Here is an 18941-nt window from a genome sequence, read left to right as displayed (position 1 = left end):
CCACCCTTCTTATCTGTCTCACTCATGCACACTCTGGACCCTCAATCCCCACACACATTCTTGTTGTCCATCAGCTCCCCCCCACTCCCCTTGTTTCCCCACTCTATTTGGCTATGTGATAAAAGGCAGTGATGCTCATACCATTCTCTTGTTCAAATTACACTCTGGGGACAAACAACATTGCCCCAATAGTCTCCACACTATCTTTTATTATGGAGTAGTAATGAGCTATTGACTGTAGCCCACCCACAGCTACATTCAGATTCATGTTTTCTAACCTCTTTTTTTCTTCTGATTTATAGCTCCTGTAAACCCTCATTGGAGTGAGTATCTTTTAAACCCATCTTGCTGTCTGTAACCTAGTTTAATCATACATTAAACCTGGTTTTCTACTCTGACACATTATTAGGAAAGATATGTGCCATAAAGCAATGGTGTAGTAGGCACTATTTGTTTTGTGGTGATGAGAAGCAAAGAGTAGGGTATAGTCGTTCTTTCTGCAGTGTTCAATAATCATTCTTGTATAACGACCAGCCTTCCAGCTACAGCCAGGGTTATAAGTATTTGGACACTGACCAGTTTGTTTTGTAACTTTCCCTCTGAATACCACCTCAGTGCATTTAAAATAAAAGAAACAAGATTTGCATGAATTGTTTTTTACATAGTCTGGACAAACTAACAGAATAATAAATGCAAGGGTTAGTTTTAATATTTGGACGGCAATCCTTTGCAGTCAGTGACTTTACAGTCTACTGCAGCCACCATCATTTGCTGCTTGTTTGTGGGTCGTTCCACCTTCAGTTTTGTCTACAGTAAGTGAAAAGCATGCTCAGATGGGCTGATGTCAGGTGACTGACTCAGCAATTTAGAAAGCCTTAAAAAGCTTTTGGACTGCTTTTACTGTATGTTTGGGGTGATCCATTTGTACTATAAAGCACCATCCAATCAGTTCTGCAGCATTTGACTGAATCTGAGCAGAAAGCAGAAACCTAAAACAGAAATGTATAAACAATCTTGTTTCAGATCTGGGAAGGTTTTTAAAATGTTTTAGGAGTCTAATCTGACCTCTCAGTTCTTTAGCAAACCCTTTGTATTTAAATTTGGGAAGACATATGAAGACCTGAAATCCAAATAGGTCTTTTACGTCTTTAATGTATCATTAACTGATGAGAGAAGTAACAAGCCACACCTGGTCATGAGACAACTTTTTAGTCAGGTGTCCAAATACTTTTTTAGCCTGTGAAAATTATTATTATTTGATTGCTGAATTTCACATCAGGACAGAAGCAGATTTACAAAAGTGTGTCACTGTCCAAATACTTGTGGACCTGACTGTATGTATCAATCCAGAAATATTATCTATAATAGTGAGAATTGCTTTTACTTACAGTTACATAATCAAAACAGATTATGATGACAATGTGAATATAATAAAATAATACTAATGATTCTATCATTGCCATAGGTAAATTCCATTGTAGCTTTGAGGAAGAAGCCATATGTATGTTCACCCAAGACAAGACAGAGGAATTTGACTGGACAAGACATAGCGCCGCCACCAGGGACACTAAGTACACACCCAATACTGGACCCAGCAGTGACCGCAGTGGATCAAAGCAAGGTAAAAGCAAAAGCGGTGGATCAAAGCAAGGTCCAATCATCAGGATTTCAGGTTTGATCCTTGTAATGTTATACCAGGTCAGTTATGCCGACAATAACTTGGGCTAATTTTACCCAATAGCTTGGGTATGATTGACCAGTGCTCTTATATTGTGGAGTGGCCACACAAGTTTCAATAGCTAATCTTGAAGACAAAACAGTTCTAAAATGGTCATGACTCCTGTGCAGTATTGTCTGTTCATATACATGTCTATACATTATTTGATTATCTAGAAGGTTGCCATCTACGAATAAACAGTATTTACACTGGTTTGCCTTTTTTTAACATATTGCTGTCTTATGATTTTGTTTGAGCAAATCAGTGAAGGCTAGGCATCCCTGAAAATGTGAGTCAGTAGCAATTTAATTCAACTGTAGTCTGTCATCCAATTTCACAAAAAAAACCTAAGCCTTTTTGAAGCTAAAGCAGGTTGTAGTTCATCATCAGCAGGATACTGTGAGGAAACAATGTTGCTACAATTGATTATGATTTTTGACACACTGTGTGGACATTGCTCGGCAGTAAAAGGCAAGGTTTGTAGACTACTACACTGGGTAGTAGAGGTAGCGTGTCTAAGGATTAACGTTCTACTTAAAAATGAAATAAACTGGAAGATTGATCTACAGAGCTCTGATTTAAGGGAATAGGAGAGTTGTTGCCGCATTATGTGGGAAGAAAAAAGCTCTGCAGTCAGAAACCAATCAGAAACCATGAGAGTTTTATCCGAGCTTCGAAAGTCTCTGGATTTCATGTCTGTCCAGCCACAGCCTGCCCCCCAACAGTCGCATGGCTGTGTCTATGTATGTGTGTGGTGCTAGCATGATTAATGTGCCAGATTTCTCAGCTGTACTTACCATCCTTTTAGATTGCTGCTTGCTTCCATGTAGGAGTCAACATGACATGTTGACCAGTTAATGTGTGTGCAATAGGCATGTGTTTGTCTTCAAGATTGCTTTTCTACAGAAAATAATATATAATAAGTGATTATATATACCAAAAAGACATTACATTAAATCTTCTGTGAAAATGGCTAAAATAGAATTTTAGGAATCCCTTAGAATATTCGTAGAATCTAAGGAAATAGAATTATCCAAAAATGTTGTAGTTGTTCAAAGGTGTGTTCATGGTCCAGAATGGAGTATAACGGAGAATAAAGATGAGTGATGAGTGCCACAGGTCTTAGGGGAAAAAAACTGTTAACTGTTGTGCTGGCCTTAATAGGCCTGAGCCTTTTACCAGAAAGAAGTGGTTGGAGGAGATGAAGTCCAGAAAGGAGTCAGATATGGTCTTGCCATTATACACGTACACCTGGCAGAATACACTTGATGATCTCTGTTTTACTGATTATGCGCTGGAGTTTGGCTTGTTCTTGTGAGCTGGACGATCCAAACCAGATGGTTATCAATAATGTGAGAATGGACTTTTTGTGTAGAACTCGATCATTAGGGCCTGCGGGGGGTTGAATATCTTCAGCTGCCTCAGGAAGAACATCTTCTGCTCTGCCTTCTTGGCTATGAAGGCCATGTTCCCCTCCCACTTCAGGGCCCTGGTAAAAAATATGCTATATCAGTTCAGGTAAACTGAACATGAGACATTAGAAGCGGCACTTCAATCAGACCTTATACCTAAAAGTGCCAGTTGACGTCATTTAATTTCATGTAGATACTCTATGGCAGATTCCCAATTTGTATATTGTAACTCTTGTGTGGCCTCTTGAGTATAAGTTGCACACTAGACCTGATGCTTATTCAATATAATAACAAACGTATATTTACATATTGTAAAAAATTATCTAATTGCTTACTGTAGCCATCTGTATATTGGTTCTGAAAGCTACCAATGATCCCTAATATTAGCATAAAACAATAACATTAACAGGTGAATGTAATTCTTTTTCTAATTCAGATTTTTGTATATTTGTTTAGATTTGTATAGATTTACATATTAATTTATCGTATTGATAATTCATTTTTATATTTGGAGCATTGCTATGTTTCTTCTTATTAAAAAGTAAAATGTGTTACAAATGTATTAATATTTAATTGGTATTATTTTATCAGCTAGTCAGCTAACTACCCTGTGTGAATAATTCATGTTTTTATATTTTATATATAGCAGAAGTCACAGAATAATGGCATCACAACAGTGAAACCAAGTGCTTTTATAATAAAAAAACACCTTCCTTACACTTAATTCTGTATTGGTCATTTATTTTTACCTTTGTGATTATAAAATAGTACACTAATCCTTATATGTTCACATACGCAAAAATGTAAATGCCAAATCAAGTTAAAAAAATAATAATCATTTCTTACCATACCATTTACCTTATCTATATCTTGTGGATAATTTCTTTTGATCAATTGTCAGTATTTATGGCTGACATGCTTGAATGTTCACAGCTTAAATAGATTTTTTAATGAACAGTGTATGAGAATTGGTGTACCAGTGTTTGTATGTTTTGCGTAGGTTATTACATGTACATTGAAACCTCAAGACCTCGCCAGGAAGGAGACAAGGCACGGCTATTGACCCCACTGTTCAACGTTGCTCCGAAAAATCCCTACGGCAATGTGGCCACTAATCCAACCTACTGCCTTAGTTTCTACTATCACATGTATGGGAAACACATAGGTAAGATACAGCATGTGAATAAATGAATTATGTTCATATATATATATATATATATGAACATATGTTCATATATATTATATTATGGTTATTAATAATTACAAGTAATAGATTATATAGATTATATATAGCGCCCTGTAAATAACTTAATTAGTCCTCAAGCTAGATAACAAGCATGTTGCTAATTCAGAAAAAGGATAGTCTCAGGCCCACAAGCAATTTACATTTCAACAGTGATTTTTTTTTTATCCAATTTAGACTGAGACACTTTCTGTGCCGAGTTTACCGAAATTATCTGAACCACAGTGGATTGCTGTTTCCCATACCTCAGTTCAAGATGTCCAGATAGATTGAGGTCTTTTTCATGCTCTTCTCATGCTGGACATGCACTTGCACTTTAGGGATTGTGTTGGCCTCAACGGCCTCACAGACAAGCTTGTAACTGCAATTTTCTGGTTCGCCAGGCTGTCTGCCCTCAGAATTGGATGTGTCAGGCTAATTCAGCCTCGCTAGGGTCTGCTCTCCCTGGCCTTTTCCAACAGCGCCTCGCCAGGAGCCTGAGGGTTAAGGAACCCAAAACCTGGTTGCACAGAAAAAGAGAGAGGGGGGGAAAGCAGAATCACCAAGCTCAAATCGTTTTGCTCTTCTGATGTGATAGCCTGCATGAGGGGCTGCAGAGAGCATGCATTTGGAAGGCAGAGCAAAAGAGATAAGACCTTTTTATTTTAGGTTTCTTTGTATTCTTTTTTTTTATCTTCTGTTCCGTTTTTTTTTTTTTTTTTTTTAGGGCCACTTATCCTAGCATGACTGTACTATTCTCTTGGGGGTTAAGTGTTTCCTCTTTTGCAAGGAAAAACAACAATAAAACAATGGGATTGTCAAACCACTCAACACACCTGGAAGAGCACGATTTATCATCACCACTGCTGATTAGCATAGCCAGTTCTGATTGAGTATTGTTGTTCTTTCAAAGGCGCCCTGAATGTGTATTTAAGACAGAAGAGTCAGACTGGTCAGGACAGCTCTGTGTGGACCCTCAGTGGAAACCAAGGGGACCGCTGGAGACAAGCTAGAATCAACATTCACCCTACATCCTCATTTCAGGTGAGGAAAACCACACTTCTACTGTCTGTAATTTTAGGGTTAAATTCTGAAAAAGAGACCATACTTTACAGTGCTTTCTGTGTTCCCATTGGTTCAGCCATAATATGTGGGTATGGGTTAACTCCTTAACACTACAAGCTAATTACACACTAAGGTGTATTTCTCAGTAACTACGAGGACCTCTGTACAAAAACAGGTAGGGCTATTCTCTGGTAATAGAGGTTTGTAATAACACTTTCGCCCCTTGCGGTCCATAGTATTTTTAAGGGTGTAGTGTATATACGCTGGCTCAGTGGGTATTTATAGATCTAAAGGAATGGTATGGAGTTGAGAGACAATATGGTGAGGCCCATGGGTTAGACTTGAAAAGGAGAACGTGATCCATTCCCAGGACTAATTTGGTAAAGCCATACATGAACTGAACAAATATAGCATGTGACAATTGATTTACACCCCTCATGGAGTTAGACAGTGACATCCTATATATGGAAATAGTGCAACAACGCATGACCTGTAGTAGAGTATAAAATGTGAGATGATCCTCTGTCTAAGGAGAGAGAGCAGAGGGGCAGCGAGAATTGGCAGGCTCTCTCCACACTGTACTTTTGATTGAAATGTTTCATCATTGCAACTGAAAGGCGGTGGTCACGAGTCTCCTTTCAAGAAGAAGTCCTTCCAAAAACACCACGACAAGGGGTTTAAAAAAGCAAAAACAGTTTTAAACAGAAACCCACAAATGTATTTGGGTCGCTGAAGCGGAAGACATATTTGCTCTTAACATTTGTGTCTGCTTTATTGTAGGACTTTATATGTGTTTACAGGCCAGCTAGCCTTGTGACTCACCTTGTGTTCTGTTCCAGTATCCAGCATTTTAGGAATGCTGTGACCCAGGAGACAAACAAATCTAGAGTGTATGTAGAACTTCTAGAAATAGACTAAAGACTAAAGTACTGAAATACCACACCAGATCTAGGGAAAGGTAGTCATTATCACATTGCTGTTTAACCAACCTACAGTCCTCAGCAAAATTCTCCAATGATCCTCAGACTCATGTCACCAGCATGCATGAAACAAGAATTTTACATTTTGACAGAATATACAAAGCACAGCATTAATATCATAACATTGTGATCCAGACAATGAATGTTTATGTCTTGTGGGTTCACATACCTAAAAATAGAGTTGCCAGCTACTTTGTGGAGTTTAAAAGTGCCTTGTCATCAGTGCTGACCATCTATCAAGTCACTGGCGTTATTAGAGCTTTCAGCCAGAACTTCTCTTAACTGATTAAATTAGGAGTCTGTTTGTCTTGTTTTGTTATTCTGATCCTGTGCTGTCTACCTGTCATATTCTCACTCTCACTTCCTTTCAAATGCTTCTTTTTATGTGTTTATGTTTATGTGTTAATTCTTAGACAGTTATTTATCCACTTGTTAAACTGACTTAATGGAATATAGTCTGGAAAAACTTTCTAGTTTTAATTCAGACATTTGCTTATTATTGAGTTACAGTCTAACAGTTTCAAACCCAACTTGGTTGCAGAAACAGACAGTTGCTTTGTCTGAAAATGAAGTTACCTGGCTTGAGAGCCCAACCATCCCCATTAGTTGGCACTCCAAGGCCGCCACATGCAATTTAATTGCAAAAAGTGCAGAACCGTACAAGAGCTAGAGTCCGAATCCCAACCAGCGCAGTAGTCAGAACCCTGCTGTTGTCATTAGTGTGCCAGACCACACACTCCACTACACTACACACATATCCATTGCTTTTACTAAACTCCATTTAGAGAGACATTAAACAAAATAAATCTATATCCACAATATTCACTCCTTTTCCATATGAGAAACGTTACCACATAAACCAACAAAACTAAAATCAACATTATAGAGGCACTTAATTGTAGCTGTGCTTACATTTTTGGATGGAAATCTAGAGGACATCTATTGTTGTGGTACTAAAAAGAGATTTTTTAGTTTATTTTGTGATCTTCTCTCCACTAAAAAGCAGTGCTGTTAAATAGTAATATAAGATGAAAAATGTACTAAATAAAGACTTCATGGAGGCCTTTAGAAAGAATTGCTTTATTCTAAAATAGCTTCATGTAGAATGTTACCCCTTTTGCATAGTTTATTAGTATTATTTCATATTCTGCTGGGACATTTTACGGCAACATGATTCAATGTAAAGACTAAATGCCTTTATTTCACCAGTGGTTTGTAAATCTGCCTGTGTCCATTGTGCCCATTCTTCACCTTGGGAAATATAGACCAGTTTGTGTGTAGTTGATTTGTGCATGTGAAACTGGCCAAAAAGGACAAAGGCCAACATCCAGACATTCAAATCACGGTAGAGACGACAGACAAAAAATAATAGGTAGGTACACTCACTGAGCAGATCAATTATTAGCAAGACAGTTATACCTACACATTCATGCAATTATCTAATCAGCCAATCCTGTGGCACCATGCAATGCACAAAATCAATAACATAATGGCCAGCAGCTACAGGTAGTGTTCGCATCAGCTTGGGGGAAAATGTGAGTTATTTGGAGCGTGGAGTGATTGTTCTTGCCTAGTTTCTAATGGGAGGGTAAGAATTTGGCACCTACATCAGGAATTAATGGACTCCTTGTGTCAGCAGTCTGGTGGAGGTGGTGTAATGGAATGTTTGTTTGATACATTTTGGAGCCATTAATACCACTCAACCAGTGATGTAATGCCACAGTCTATCAGCTTATTTGAGTATTGTTGCTGAACATGTGCATCCTTTCATGGATCTAAATCCAATCCAATAGAGGACCTTTGTATGTGATGTGGAAGAGGGGATTCAGAACTGCTTCTGAAAATCTGAAAAAATTGTTTAATGTAATCATGTCAGCATGGATCAGAATCTCAAAGGACTGTTTCCTCTTGTGGAATCCACGTCACTCCGGTGTTAGTATGGTCTTCCTAATAAATTGCCCCGTGTGTGTATAACAAGAAAGACCTGACGAGGACGCAATACAGAAACCACAGGTGGGGACACTAATGACCAGGTGGGACAAAGGCAGGGGCAGAGACGAAAACCAAAAGAAAACATGGAGCACATGGACCAGGATCACATGGGTCAAGTAAACAAAGGAACACAGACGAAGGCAGGGCAGGACAAGATGTTACAGCGCAATGCTTTTCTGCTGCTTCTCTGCCCAACACAAAGGCACACTAGAGCCTGACTGGTGGGGTTTGCTGGAACAGAAGGATAATGTTTGCTGTCTTCTCTACTAGAATAAGAATCAAGAACAGCCATCAGCATGAATCAACACGTCTGCACTTTTCTCTGGAACATATTTTATATTTTTATTTTATTTTGCTGTAATGTTGTTATTACAGTAATGCCAGTAACAGACTTATTCTACAATAGATCGAGTTCATTTTTTGCCTCAATTCTACACAAATTAGGCCACAATGACAAAGTGGTTTGATTACACCAATAAGTGAGCTCAGGTGCATTCTGTGTCCACTGATACTGCTTGAGATGTTTCTACAATTTAATTCCACCTGGGGAAAATTCAGTTGATTGAACATGATTGGGGATTGCCAACACCTGCCTATATAAGGTCATGGGGTCAAAGAAATAATGTCAGAAACAGAATTGAGTCAAGGCATAGATTTGGAGAAGGGTACAGATAAATTGCTGCAGCTTTACATGTCTAAAGAGCACAGTGGCCACCATAATCATTCGGCCTTGGCCAGGAAGGTGAACAGGAACCCAAGGGCTGGAGCTGACAGAGCTCCAACGTATCTTAGTGGAGATGGGAGAACCTTTCAGAAGATCAACCATCCAGGCAGCACTCCACAAATAACGCCTTTATGGTAGAGTGGCCAGGCGGAAACCTTTTGAGTTTGCCAACAGGGAAACCTAGAGGACTCTGAAACCATGAGAAACCTTCCAACATGACAACGACCCGAAGCATGCAGCCAAGAGAACAAAGGAGCGGCTTCAGAGAAAGTATCAATGCTTCCCATCCAACCTGATGGAGCTTGCAAGGATATGCCAAGAGGGATGGTCAAAAATATCCAGAAACAATCGTGCTCATAGCTTCTTTCCCAAAACACCTTAAAGCTGCCAATGGTGCTTCAATCAGATGTGACATAGGTTTGGACACTCCTCATGGCTAAACTGTATAAAACTACACAACCTCAGGATTTCCTACTAAAACTGTCAGTTCATTGATTCCTGATCCCTCCTCAAAAACCTTGAATGCAACTTCTGGATCATTGCATATTTAGAGTCCCTCTGCAATTCACAGATGGGCTCACAACAGGATTTAAAGTCTTCTAAGTCTTCAATCCAAGATAAATATTGAACATATACAGTACTATAAAGCCCTTTCCCTTTAAAGCCTTTTCATGTTAACATTTTGGTTTCAAATTCCTGAGATACAACAGGAAAATTGGAAAAAAACAGTAATTTGTTTTATGTGTTTGGCTGACTGGCTGTACTTTAGCTGCTGCTGAGAATGTCAGCCAAACAATATATTCTGCTGTTGAATGAGATGTATCTCTCTTTCTTTTGCCCGTTTTTAGTTTTCTTCAGTGTGAAAACCCCTGTAGCTGCTGTGTACACTGTCTAATGCTTAATTATTTTATTTGGTGGAATATTCTGCTTTGTGCAACTGTTATATCACGTACATGAGTATCATTTCACCACTGATTTAATGACCAAATGTTTCCTGGGTTCAGTTTGGAGTTGCAGGGGGATTGAATATCTGGGTGTAACTGAAAACAAGAAAATCGTTTTCCACATTTGCTGTCTATTGTTCTTAACAGGCCTCAACTGGACCCACCTACTACTAGACTGAGAAAAATGGTTTGTGTAGTTCAAATATAAAAGAGGTGGTTTAACCATATCCTGAATATATCTTCTGTTTTTATGCATAGATGATTTTGGAGGGTGTCCGTGGTTCTGGCATTGAGGGAGATATTGCCATAGACGATGTGACCATCGAGGAGGGAGAGTGTCGAGACCCCCCTCCCAATAGCAGTGAGTATATTGGATGGTCATGAAAAAAATGTCCTAGCTATTGATTTCTAAATAGGACCACAGACTGTCAGGCTCCTCCTGCATTAATGTTATAAAACTTAATCAATACAGTGTATGAAATATTTACTAGTGTTGCAGTCGAGTGCCTGCTCTGGCTGGTTTATTGACTAGCTGTTCACAAAATATTTTGTGTAAAATGGAGATTTTAACTGAGACATCTGGAGTACCTTTTTCAAGTAGCTGATTTATGATGGAAATGAATCAGTTAAATTACAGAGGGTAATTTGAGATTGATTTATGTGTACTGTACAGTAGTTTCTGTGGAAATATAATTTCTGTAAACAAGCCAACCATGGTAAAATACATTTGAAAGGGAGGACAGACGTTCAGAAGTCAGCATACTTTTTTCACAGTATTATTCACCAAATAAAATGTAAAAACTGTATATTTTCTTTTAGGTTGACACAGAATTGTTCAGGCCCAACCCATGTGCAATGGCCATCATCAGTATCAGATGTTAAGGGTCTACAATTCTGATAATAATGGCCAATATAATTTTATATTTCTATTTTAATTATATTCTTGAATCATTTTAAATAGTACTTTACTCTGAAATACAGTTGTGTACAAAAGTCTGAAACCACTATTCTGTTTTGCCTTCTATTCTAACCTCTACTTTCTATTGTTGTCTAAGGGTTTACAATACAAATGAGATTTTAAGCAAACAGAAGAATCAGAAATGTCAACATTAATTTTAGTCAATACAAATGTACTTGTACTTTACTGGAACGAAGAAAGACAATAAGAGTTCAGATTTTTACACCGACATTAAAATGATCAGTATCACAAATGCTTAAAATATTCAGCTAAAATATTCTTCTTTTCAAAGTTGTACCATTGTCTGTTATTTTGTTTATTTTTTTATTAATTTACGGAATCCACTGTCTTCAATGGTCAACAGTAACTCTAACAATAATAATATTTACATAAATATTTGCATATAAATATCACAGTAAGTAGGGTGGAGAAACCCAGACACCCACCTTTTTTCTGTTCTCTTTATTAATAAAACTTTTCCTGTGTTAAAATATTCTTATGTGTTTGAAAGTACCTGTTCTGCTTGCATTGTTGTGATGTAGTTAAATAGGGGGATGCCTTTTGTTGGGCTCCTGGCACAGCTAACAAGGTTTCACAATGACAGTACAGTTCCTGCGATACTGCTAGAAAAGTGCCAGTGAAAGTTTGATGTGTTATTGGCTATACTTTAGCTGCTGCTATGAATGTCAGCCAAACTACATATCGCTTCTGTCTAATTAAAAAATATATCTTAATTTTTGTCCATGGTTTGAACCCTTCAGCTGCCCCGTACCCTGTATGAATTGTTCTGGATAAACAGAAGAATAGAAATGCTCTAAATTACTTGGAATATATTTTTATTTTACATTGACCTCCATTCAAAGTTAAGACCATTTTTGCACCGTTTTGGATATACATGTTTTTTATTGGACAGAGATGATATGCAGATATGCAGATTTATTGTGATCAGAATCTTCTAACGTTTGAAACTGTGTGCTTGTGTGTTTATTCTAGATCTAAGGTCCCTGGCCCCTCCCACAGCAAAACATATATGGCAGTTGTGTCTCACCCTGCTCCTGGCCTTGGTTGGCCATCGGAGGTGACCGTGTCCTAGAGAGGTCAAATCCGGCTCTGGCACTTCTAGGGGCTTCTGGCAGACAAGGACTGTCCAATTACAACTACCAAAGATTCATCCCGTCTGTAAGAGAGAGCCACAGTTCAAAGTACAATCCAGATGGAGCACGGGAGGGAGTCGATCACTAGTTACAAATAACAGTACATTGCAGGAGGCCGTGCAGGGTCAGGATTCAAAAGCCTATTAAAGTTGTTGACGTGTGAATGGGTGTACCTGGATTCTTTGAAAGCAATGGTGGATTGACCAGGTGAATCTTCTCAAAGCACAAAGACACATGTATTTTTCAGAAGGTTTTACTATGTTCAGTCTTTCTCAAAATGTTCATCCTGAAGATCATATTCTTGCAATATATGTTACGCAAGTGGAAGACATAGAGCCCCTGATTAATGATATTAATCACAAAGTCAGTGACAGTACTATTCTTTCTTTCGACAGGAATCCTTTTTATATATCCAATAGCAAAAGAATATGGATAAACAGTGTTTTCCCTTACATGAGTGAATTAATTAGGGCTGCTGTTTTGTTAAAAAAAAAGCTCTATTGTCTCTTTTATTGTTATTCTTTTCTTAATCTCTGTGCTGAAATCTGAATAGGCCATGGCTCCTTTACATTGAAGTGGCAAAGCCGAATTTTAAGTCATATTCAGTGAGGTGTTTGTTTCCACTGCATTGTTTTTTCTTTGCTACCCTAATATTTTGGTTGTCGTTGCTGATATCAGCGGGTTTCTTGCTAATGTCGTTTTAATTTATTAGGTAACTGACAAGCCGAACATTTACCCTCTTTAAGAATCATTGAGTTGGCCTTTTCGTTTTAGAATGACTTGTGTTTAAAAGAGGTGCAGGGACCGCTTGAATGTCAACCTTTAACTCTTGCATGGGTGGCCCATCCAATTCCAAACTGTGCCCATCTGAAGCTGTGCCAGTCTGCAAGCAGTTGTTTTCCTGAGGTGCAGAAAGATAGCACAAGACCTTTTCACCCTAGGACCCTGTTCAATACAGAACACGGAGCTGCTGTCTGCAATGAAATCAAGTGCCTTCAGAACTTCGTGTAACATCGGTCTGTTCCAACACCTGGTGGGCTATTGATCTTTGGCACATTTCATAGCATATCAATGGCAACAAGGGCAAGAAGCAAGTGCAACAGATGGATGACCCTAGTGCCACGTCCTGTCCCGAAGCCCTGTCACAGCTCTTGGTTTTCCACATACATGTCGGCCATTGTTTACTTTATCAGCTGTTGCTTTCAGATGTAACCCATATCACTGTCCAATCCCAACTGAGATGGAAAATTAACTATGATGGAGTCATTGGAGAAAAAAGGGCAAGTTCCTTTATTGATGGACATCAAACAGGAGTTCCAGAGCCAGAACTCTGGACAAAGTACTGCAGGGAGGGTCACTGTGAAATCCTCCTTCAGTCCAATAAGACATTTGTGCTGTTGAAGACATTTTCAAAAAATAAATGCTCAAGGACTGAATGGTACAGTGGATAAAGTCGTACAAACTCTATAAACAGCCCTGATGAGCCGGGTCCATCCGCTTGGATTCTTACAAATGATATTTTATTACTCTGATGAAAAATGACTGCTTTTCAGAAACTTAAAAAAAAAAACAAATTCTCTGAACTACCTGAGACCATCCGTTACCTTAACCAGCTGGTTTTTGGAAATGTATTGTAAAGTCACTTTTATTGTTCATAACGTTTCTGGGGAAGAACTCAATTTCCTCCCTCAGTTTTGTTAGTCCAAAATATGTTGATCAAAACTATTTTTTTTTCTTAAACGTCCATTTTAAAATCCCTTTTCATAATTGTATTATTCAATATGATATAATATAAAACTAGTATGATATTATAAAATATCAAATATGAGCTTATATGCAAATACATTGGATAGGATATTACCTATTCATGTTTCACATTTTAAAAATACTCATACAAAAAAAGCACAAGTAATATCACTCTCACAACACACAGTACACACAGTACCTTCCACACCATACATTTTTCCCCTTCAATTTGATTAAAGCCACAACTAATAAAAGAAAACCTACTCCCCAATAATTACCTTTGAAAAGGCAAAACATATTTTACATCTCTGATCAATAAAAAGCTTTCATGGTAATGAGTGAACTGAATTTTCTTTTCCAGCTTGTGTCACCGCTCCTTAAAAAAGTTTGACCATGTTCTCACCTGCAGTACTGCTAAAATGTCTAAAAGAAAGGTGAGATCGGTCTGCTGCTTGGGAATTGTCTTGTAATTTTGTACTCCCCACACTCCACTGCCATCTTTAACAATCGCCCTGGCCCCATTTATTCAACAGAGAACGCTTACAAAGTCTGCATAGGAGCACAGCGTGAAGGTGCCAGCAGAAGTAGTTTATGGCCCATTAAACACTTGCAGCTTTCATTAAGCAGTGGCTTACAGAAATTTCTGTCATAAGGATTCTTCCAAGGGACATTGCCTAGGGACATTGTTAAGAAAGAGAAAGAGTTTCTCCCAAATCTGTCAGTTCCAACATGTGTTTCTGTTTCCAGCCAAGGCGTATTTATACAGTGCATGACCTATTTTACTGTATGCTGAGGTGCGGTAAGGAACTGTCAGGGCCAGGGCTGTGCCACAACTCTAGACTTCAGTGAAAGAGAGCGAAAAAATGGGAAATGTAAGTTTGAGTAGATATGCTGACATGTAAAAATGTAATGACATATGTATGTAATCCTAATAAAAGGTACCACTAAGGGTTCTTTGCGCAATGCCATAGAGGAATCACTTTTAGTTCCCTAAAGAACCATTTCTGAGTTCTCCTTGGACTTTTATATTATGTGAAGATTCTTTGTAATTTTCCATTTCCATTACTTAACTGATTTTTCAATGGCATTGCCATTATGTTTAAGAGAGTAATGTAGTCTATATTGTTACACAGCCACAAACTGGCCAGTCCAGACACAAGGTTTTGGGCCCTATATTACACCCTGCGCAAGGCGGGTTGCGATGCTCATTGCTATTCTATACCCTGCCAACAATCTATTTTCCTACCTACACCTGCGTCGTTTAAATAGCAATAGTGCTTGAGAATATATCTACGCCAATATGCGTGGTGGTCTTGAAATGAGGTGTGTTCAGGTCAATTTCTGGCATATTGCTATCTTGACAATGGAAAACCACAGGTGCACCACTGACTGAAAACAACCTAGGCAGATGTCAACAGTCAGACGTTCATTGCTATCTTGGCAGTGAATTGTCAACACATGCGCGTGGCCAACGCATGTACACCCCCGCTTTACACGATTGAAATAGCAATCTGCCAAAGTCAGACCACACCTGGCTCTTAAAAGGAATGGCAAGTGACACGCTGATTGGTTTATAGCACGTTACGCCCATAACACACCCATGATTAATTAAGAGACTTAATTCATGCCAGGTGCATGCTTCGAGCCACGCAAGGCATACTTTTCTTGTCGTTACGACAGCAAAGACACACTGACACGCCCTAAACTGCACAGTTGACGGCTTGCCAAAGGCCCCTTGTCTTTGTCCCTTACTCATTACTCTTTTGAGTTATTATTTAAGGATGCAGATATGTTTTAATGTTACCCAATAGCATCCATAAGACTAAGCTTTAAAAGAGAACTCTGACTTGCTATAAATATGAACTTTTGAATAAAATGAGTCTTTCTAAAGGCAGACTTTGGTGCCAGCATTTTAAAACAATAGCTAGAGAGAAGTAAACACTCACATACTGCTGCAGTGAGAACTACTCCACCCCACCCCAAATATCTGTTTTTTGTTTGTTTGTCTTATTAATACCATTGGACTTAATATCATTTAACCTTCAATTAATACCAAGGATCTTTTCACACCTTTTACATTTGTAAATAAAATAATGCAAATATCTGGTTACATGTGTCATGCAGGAAGTGCATTTTAGGCCCCACTTTTCTAACTTGCAATAACAAGTATTATATGTGATTTAGCAATGGTACGCACTGGGAGAGAATGGGCAGATGATTTTTTTTTAAATATATTATTAAAAAATGCTGAATGCCTGCAGGGCTTTAGAGTATGTTGTCATGCTCAAATAAGAGTTGGTTGATTAATACCGCCCAACCACACTGATGATTTTCTGAAGAAGTAGTTCTTAGCTGACCTCAAAGGAGTGCCCCCATTTCATGCTCTATGGTGATAAGGGTTTCAGCAAGAGCTGTCAGTCTTGCATCAGCACAGGTACGTGTTGGTGTACTGGGCAGTTGACATTTTCATGTCAATGAAAATCATGTTGTAAAGTTCTATTGACTGCAAAAGAATGGCCGCCTATATGCAATGTCTTATGGAGTTACAAGTGAAACAACAGAGGATTTCTTAAAATGGCAGTATTGTGCAGATGTGGGATTAAATTGTAGAAAACTAATATGCTCTCAAAGTCAAACTTTGTATCACCAGAGCTAAAAAATATACTGAAACAGCTTTTACCCATTAGTATCCAACCCCTTCAGACTTGTAATTGGTAAAACCAATTAATTTTTACATCTTTGCTTTCGATTCACAGTCTTGACCAACAGTACTTGAAGTAAGGGTATTTCATCCAAAAAAAGTGAGCTATTTTCATTGATTCACAGTTAGCGGCCAATGGTAATCCTGTGTCCACATTTGAGCAACATTTTTCTAAATTTGTTTCTTACATAAAACCAGTGTCACAGAACAAAATATTAAAATGTCATTTGTAATCCAGACCTGGTCATGTGTCCCAGTAAATAATTCTAATATAAAATAATATAATGGTTCAAATTTATTAATCCCGGGTTACGGGATTTATTTGATGGGGTTATTTACTTCATGCTTATGGTCTTGAACAAAAAGCATGATTGCTGTAGAACTGGTGAACCCGTCATAGTCTTTTAATTCTGACTGCCAATAACTAGTGCAATGTGGCACCACTTTAAAACCCATGATTAAAGCAGATCCCACCAGCATCCAGCCAATGCTGAAGACCAATGTTGCTATCTTAGCTCACCTCCCAGCACATCATATATGGTGACTTGATTTATAAGAATTCAGCTGAGGAGAATATGCACAAATAGAGCCATCGTCATTATGGAAAAAAATAACTATTCCAGCACCTTTTAACCAAGGGCTTCAGAAATCTCCTCATTAGCCCTAAAAGCTGACAGTTCTACTCCACAGTGGTAGAGAGATTGCCTCTAATCCTTACAAAGATTCAGCAGCTTCTCCCGTATGCAGGGCCTCACCACAGGGAAGCTAATAGATGAAGGTCCATCAAAAATAGATGACTTTTTCCCAACTTTGGGACTCTTTTGATCCTCAAGCTGCTCACACTGGTCTTAAATAAATCACTCTGTTCTTATAAAAGTGTTGTATTCACTTAACAGCACTAGTATGTCGCATGCATGCTCTGTATGCATAGCAGTCTGTTAATGTGAAAGTGAAATGTGGTCTTTGAGTAGTTTTTGGCACCCTTCTTTTGTTGTTACACTGTCTTAAATGCCTATTACATTGAATAGGGTGCTGGGTTTGCTAAAGTTGAACATTTTCATGGTTTCCCCACTTGTTTTATGACGGTCCTTTCTGCAGGATTAACCTCTGTTGAAATCCATCCCGACACACTGTTCCTCTGAATCCTCCTCAAGTCTTGAGGGATTCGTACTGCAACGCCCTTGAGCGTGCAACGCTGAAGATGCTTAGAGCATCTCCATTAGGTTATGTTGTAAGTGCCCATATTATTATCTGTAATTTATGGTCTGCAAAGTCTCTGCAAGCAGACCCATTTGTCACCTGTGACAAGCCATAGAAAAAAAATCCACACATCTTAATGTACAAATCCAAAGGGCAGCACTCTCCTCTGCCTTCTAATGTCATAATGTGGAATGTGATTATAGCCCAAACGCATGGCTGGACGCTGTTCTTTATGTTTCACGTCAAAGAGAATTGTAGGATGCAGAGGTTAATAACTACAGTATTAATAACAGCAGTAATCTGTATACAGTGTGGGCAGCAATTGTGTCAGAATGTTATAATATCCCAACCAGAATCAGCCAGCCAAAAGATATGTGGACTAGAATTCTGTGATTCTGACTGTGACAAAGAACAAAATATCAGAAAATGGACAACTGGTCTGACTATAACTGGCCTTAGCTCATGTCTCACTCTATAATGCATTTTAGAAAAAAGTAAATACAGGAAGAAGGTTCTGCATTCTGGACTAGTGCATGTTTGTGTGCAATTTTTGATCATGGAGCAACAGCAGGGATGGCATTTGTTCATAAAATTGGCTATTAGAGTCCAATTTTAAATAGTTATTTCAGATTTTTTTCACATCAATTACCCAACCCATACATATTCTGCCCCATCACTCTTTACTGGGAGTGTGTAGACCAACACTCGTCCCCTCCAACACATGCACAGTCAGCCACTGCCTGACAGTCAACTGCTGCTAATACATCATCACTGGGCCATCAACGCGCTCAGAGAAAAGCTCCATGTACCTGGCTCTGATGCATCGCCAGCAGAATTACGTGCCGGCCAGCATTGCAATAGAGATGTGGGGAGATGAAGAGAGCAAGGCCAGTTGTGCTCTCTCATGGCCCCAGCCGATGGCTAGCACTATGACTGGTCATAGTGACAGCACCTTTTTCCACTGCACCATTTGGGGCTCAGTCCACTGGTTTGCCAGAAATTCCAAAGATGAAAGGAGAAAGATGTTTCTCCTCTAGCTTTGCTGCAGTTCAGCTAACCACAGCAAACCACAGCAGTGCTTTTGTCATAGGTAAGAAGTGAAAGATTCCAAGACATTAAGCAGTGC

At 38.7% G+C, this 18941-nt stretch overlaps 1 protein-coding gene across 2 annotated transcripts in view; it reads left to right on the top strand.

The window, feature by feature from the left end:
- Positions 1–14249, top strand: part of mdga2a (MAM domain containing glycosylphosphatidylinositol anchor 2a) — a 194436-nt gene extending 180187 nt beyond the window's left edge. For both annotated transcript variants that reach the window (XM_072689830.1, XM_072689829.1), the window contains exons 12-17: positions 303–323; positions 1466–1621; positions 4130–4294; positions 5265–5395; positions 10315–10417; positions 12008–14249. In XM_072689830.1, coding sequence (XP_072545931.1) covers positions 303–323; positions 1466–1621; positions 4130–4294; positions 5265–5395; positions 10315–10417; positions 12008–12096 — 665 coding nt within the window. In that variant the 3' untranslated portion in view covers positions 12097–14249. The remainder of the gene's footprint in view (positions 1–302; positions 324–1465; positions 1622–4129; positions 4295–5264; positions 5396–10314; positions 10418–12007) is intronic.
- Positions 14250–18941: the final 4692 nt, after the last annotated feature.

The sequence above is a fragment of the Salminus brasiliensis genome, chromosome 10 (assembly GCF_030463535.1).
Source record: "Salminus brasiliensis chromosome 10, fSalBra1.hap2, whole genome shotgun sequence".
Classification (NCBI taxonomy): domain Eukaryota; kingdom Metazoa; phylum Chordata; class Actinopteri; order Characiformes; family Bryconidae; genus Salminus; species Salminus brasiliensis.
The sequence above is the reverse complement of the archived record's forward strand: the minus strand, read 5'-3'. Positions and strand labels throughout refer to the sequence as shown.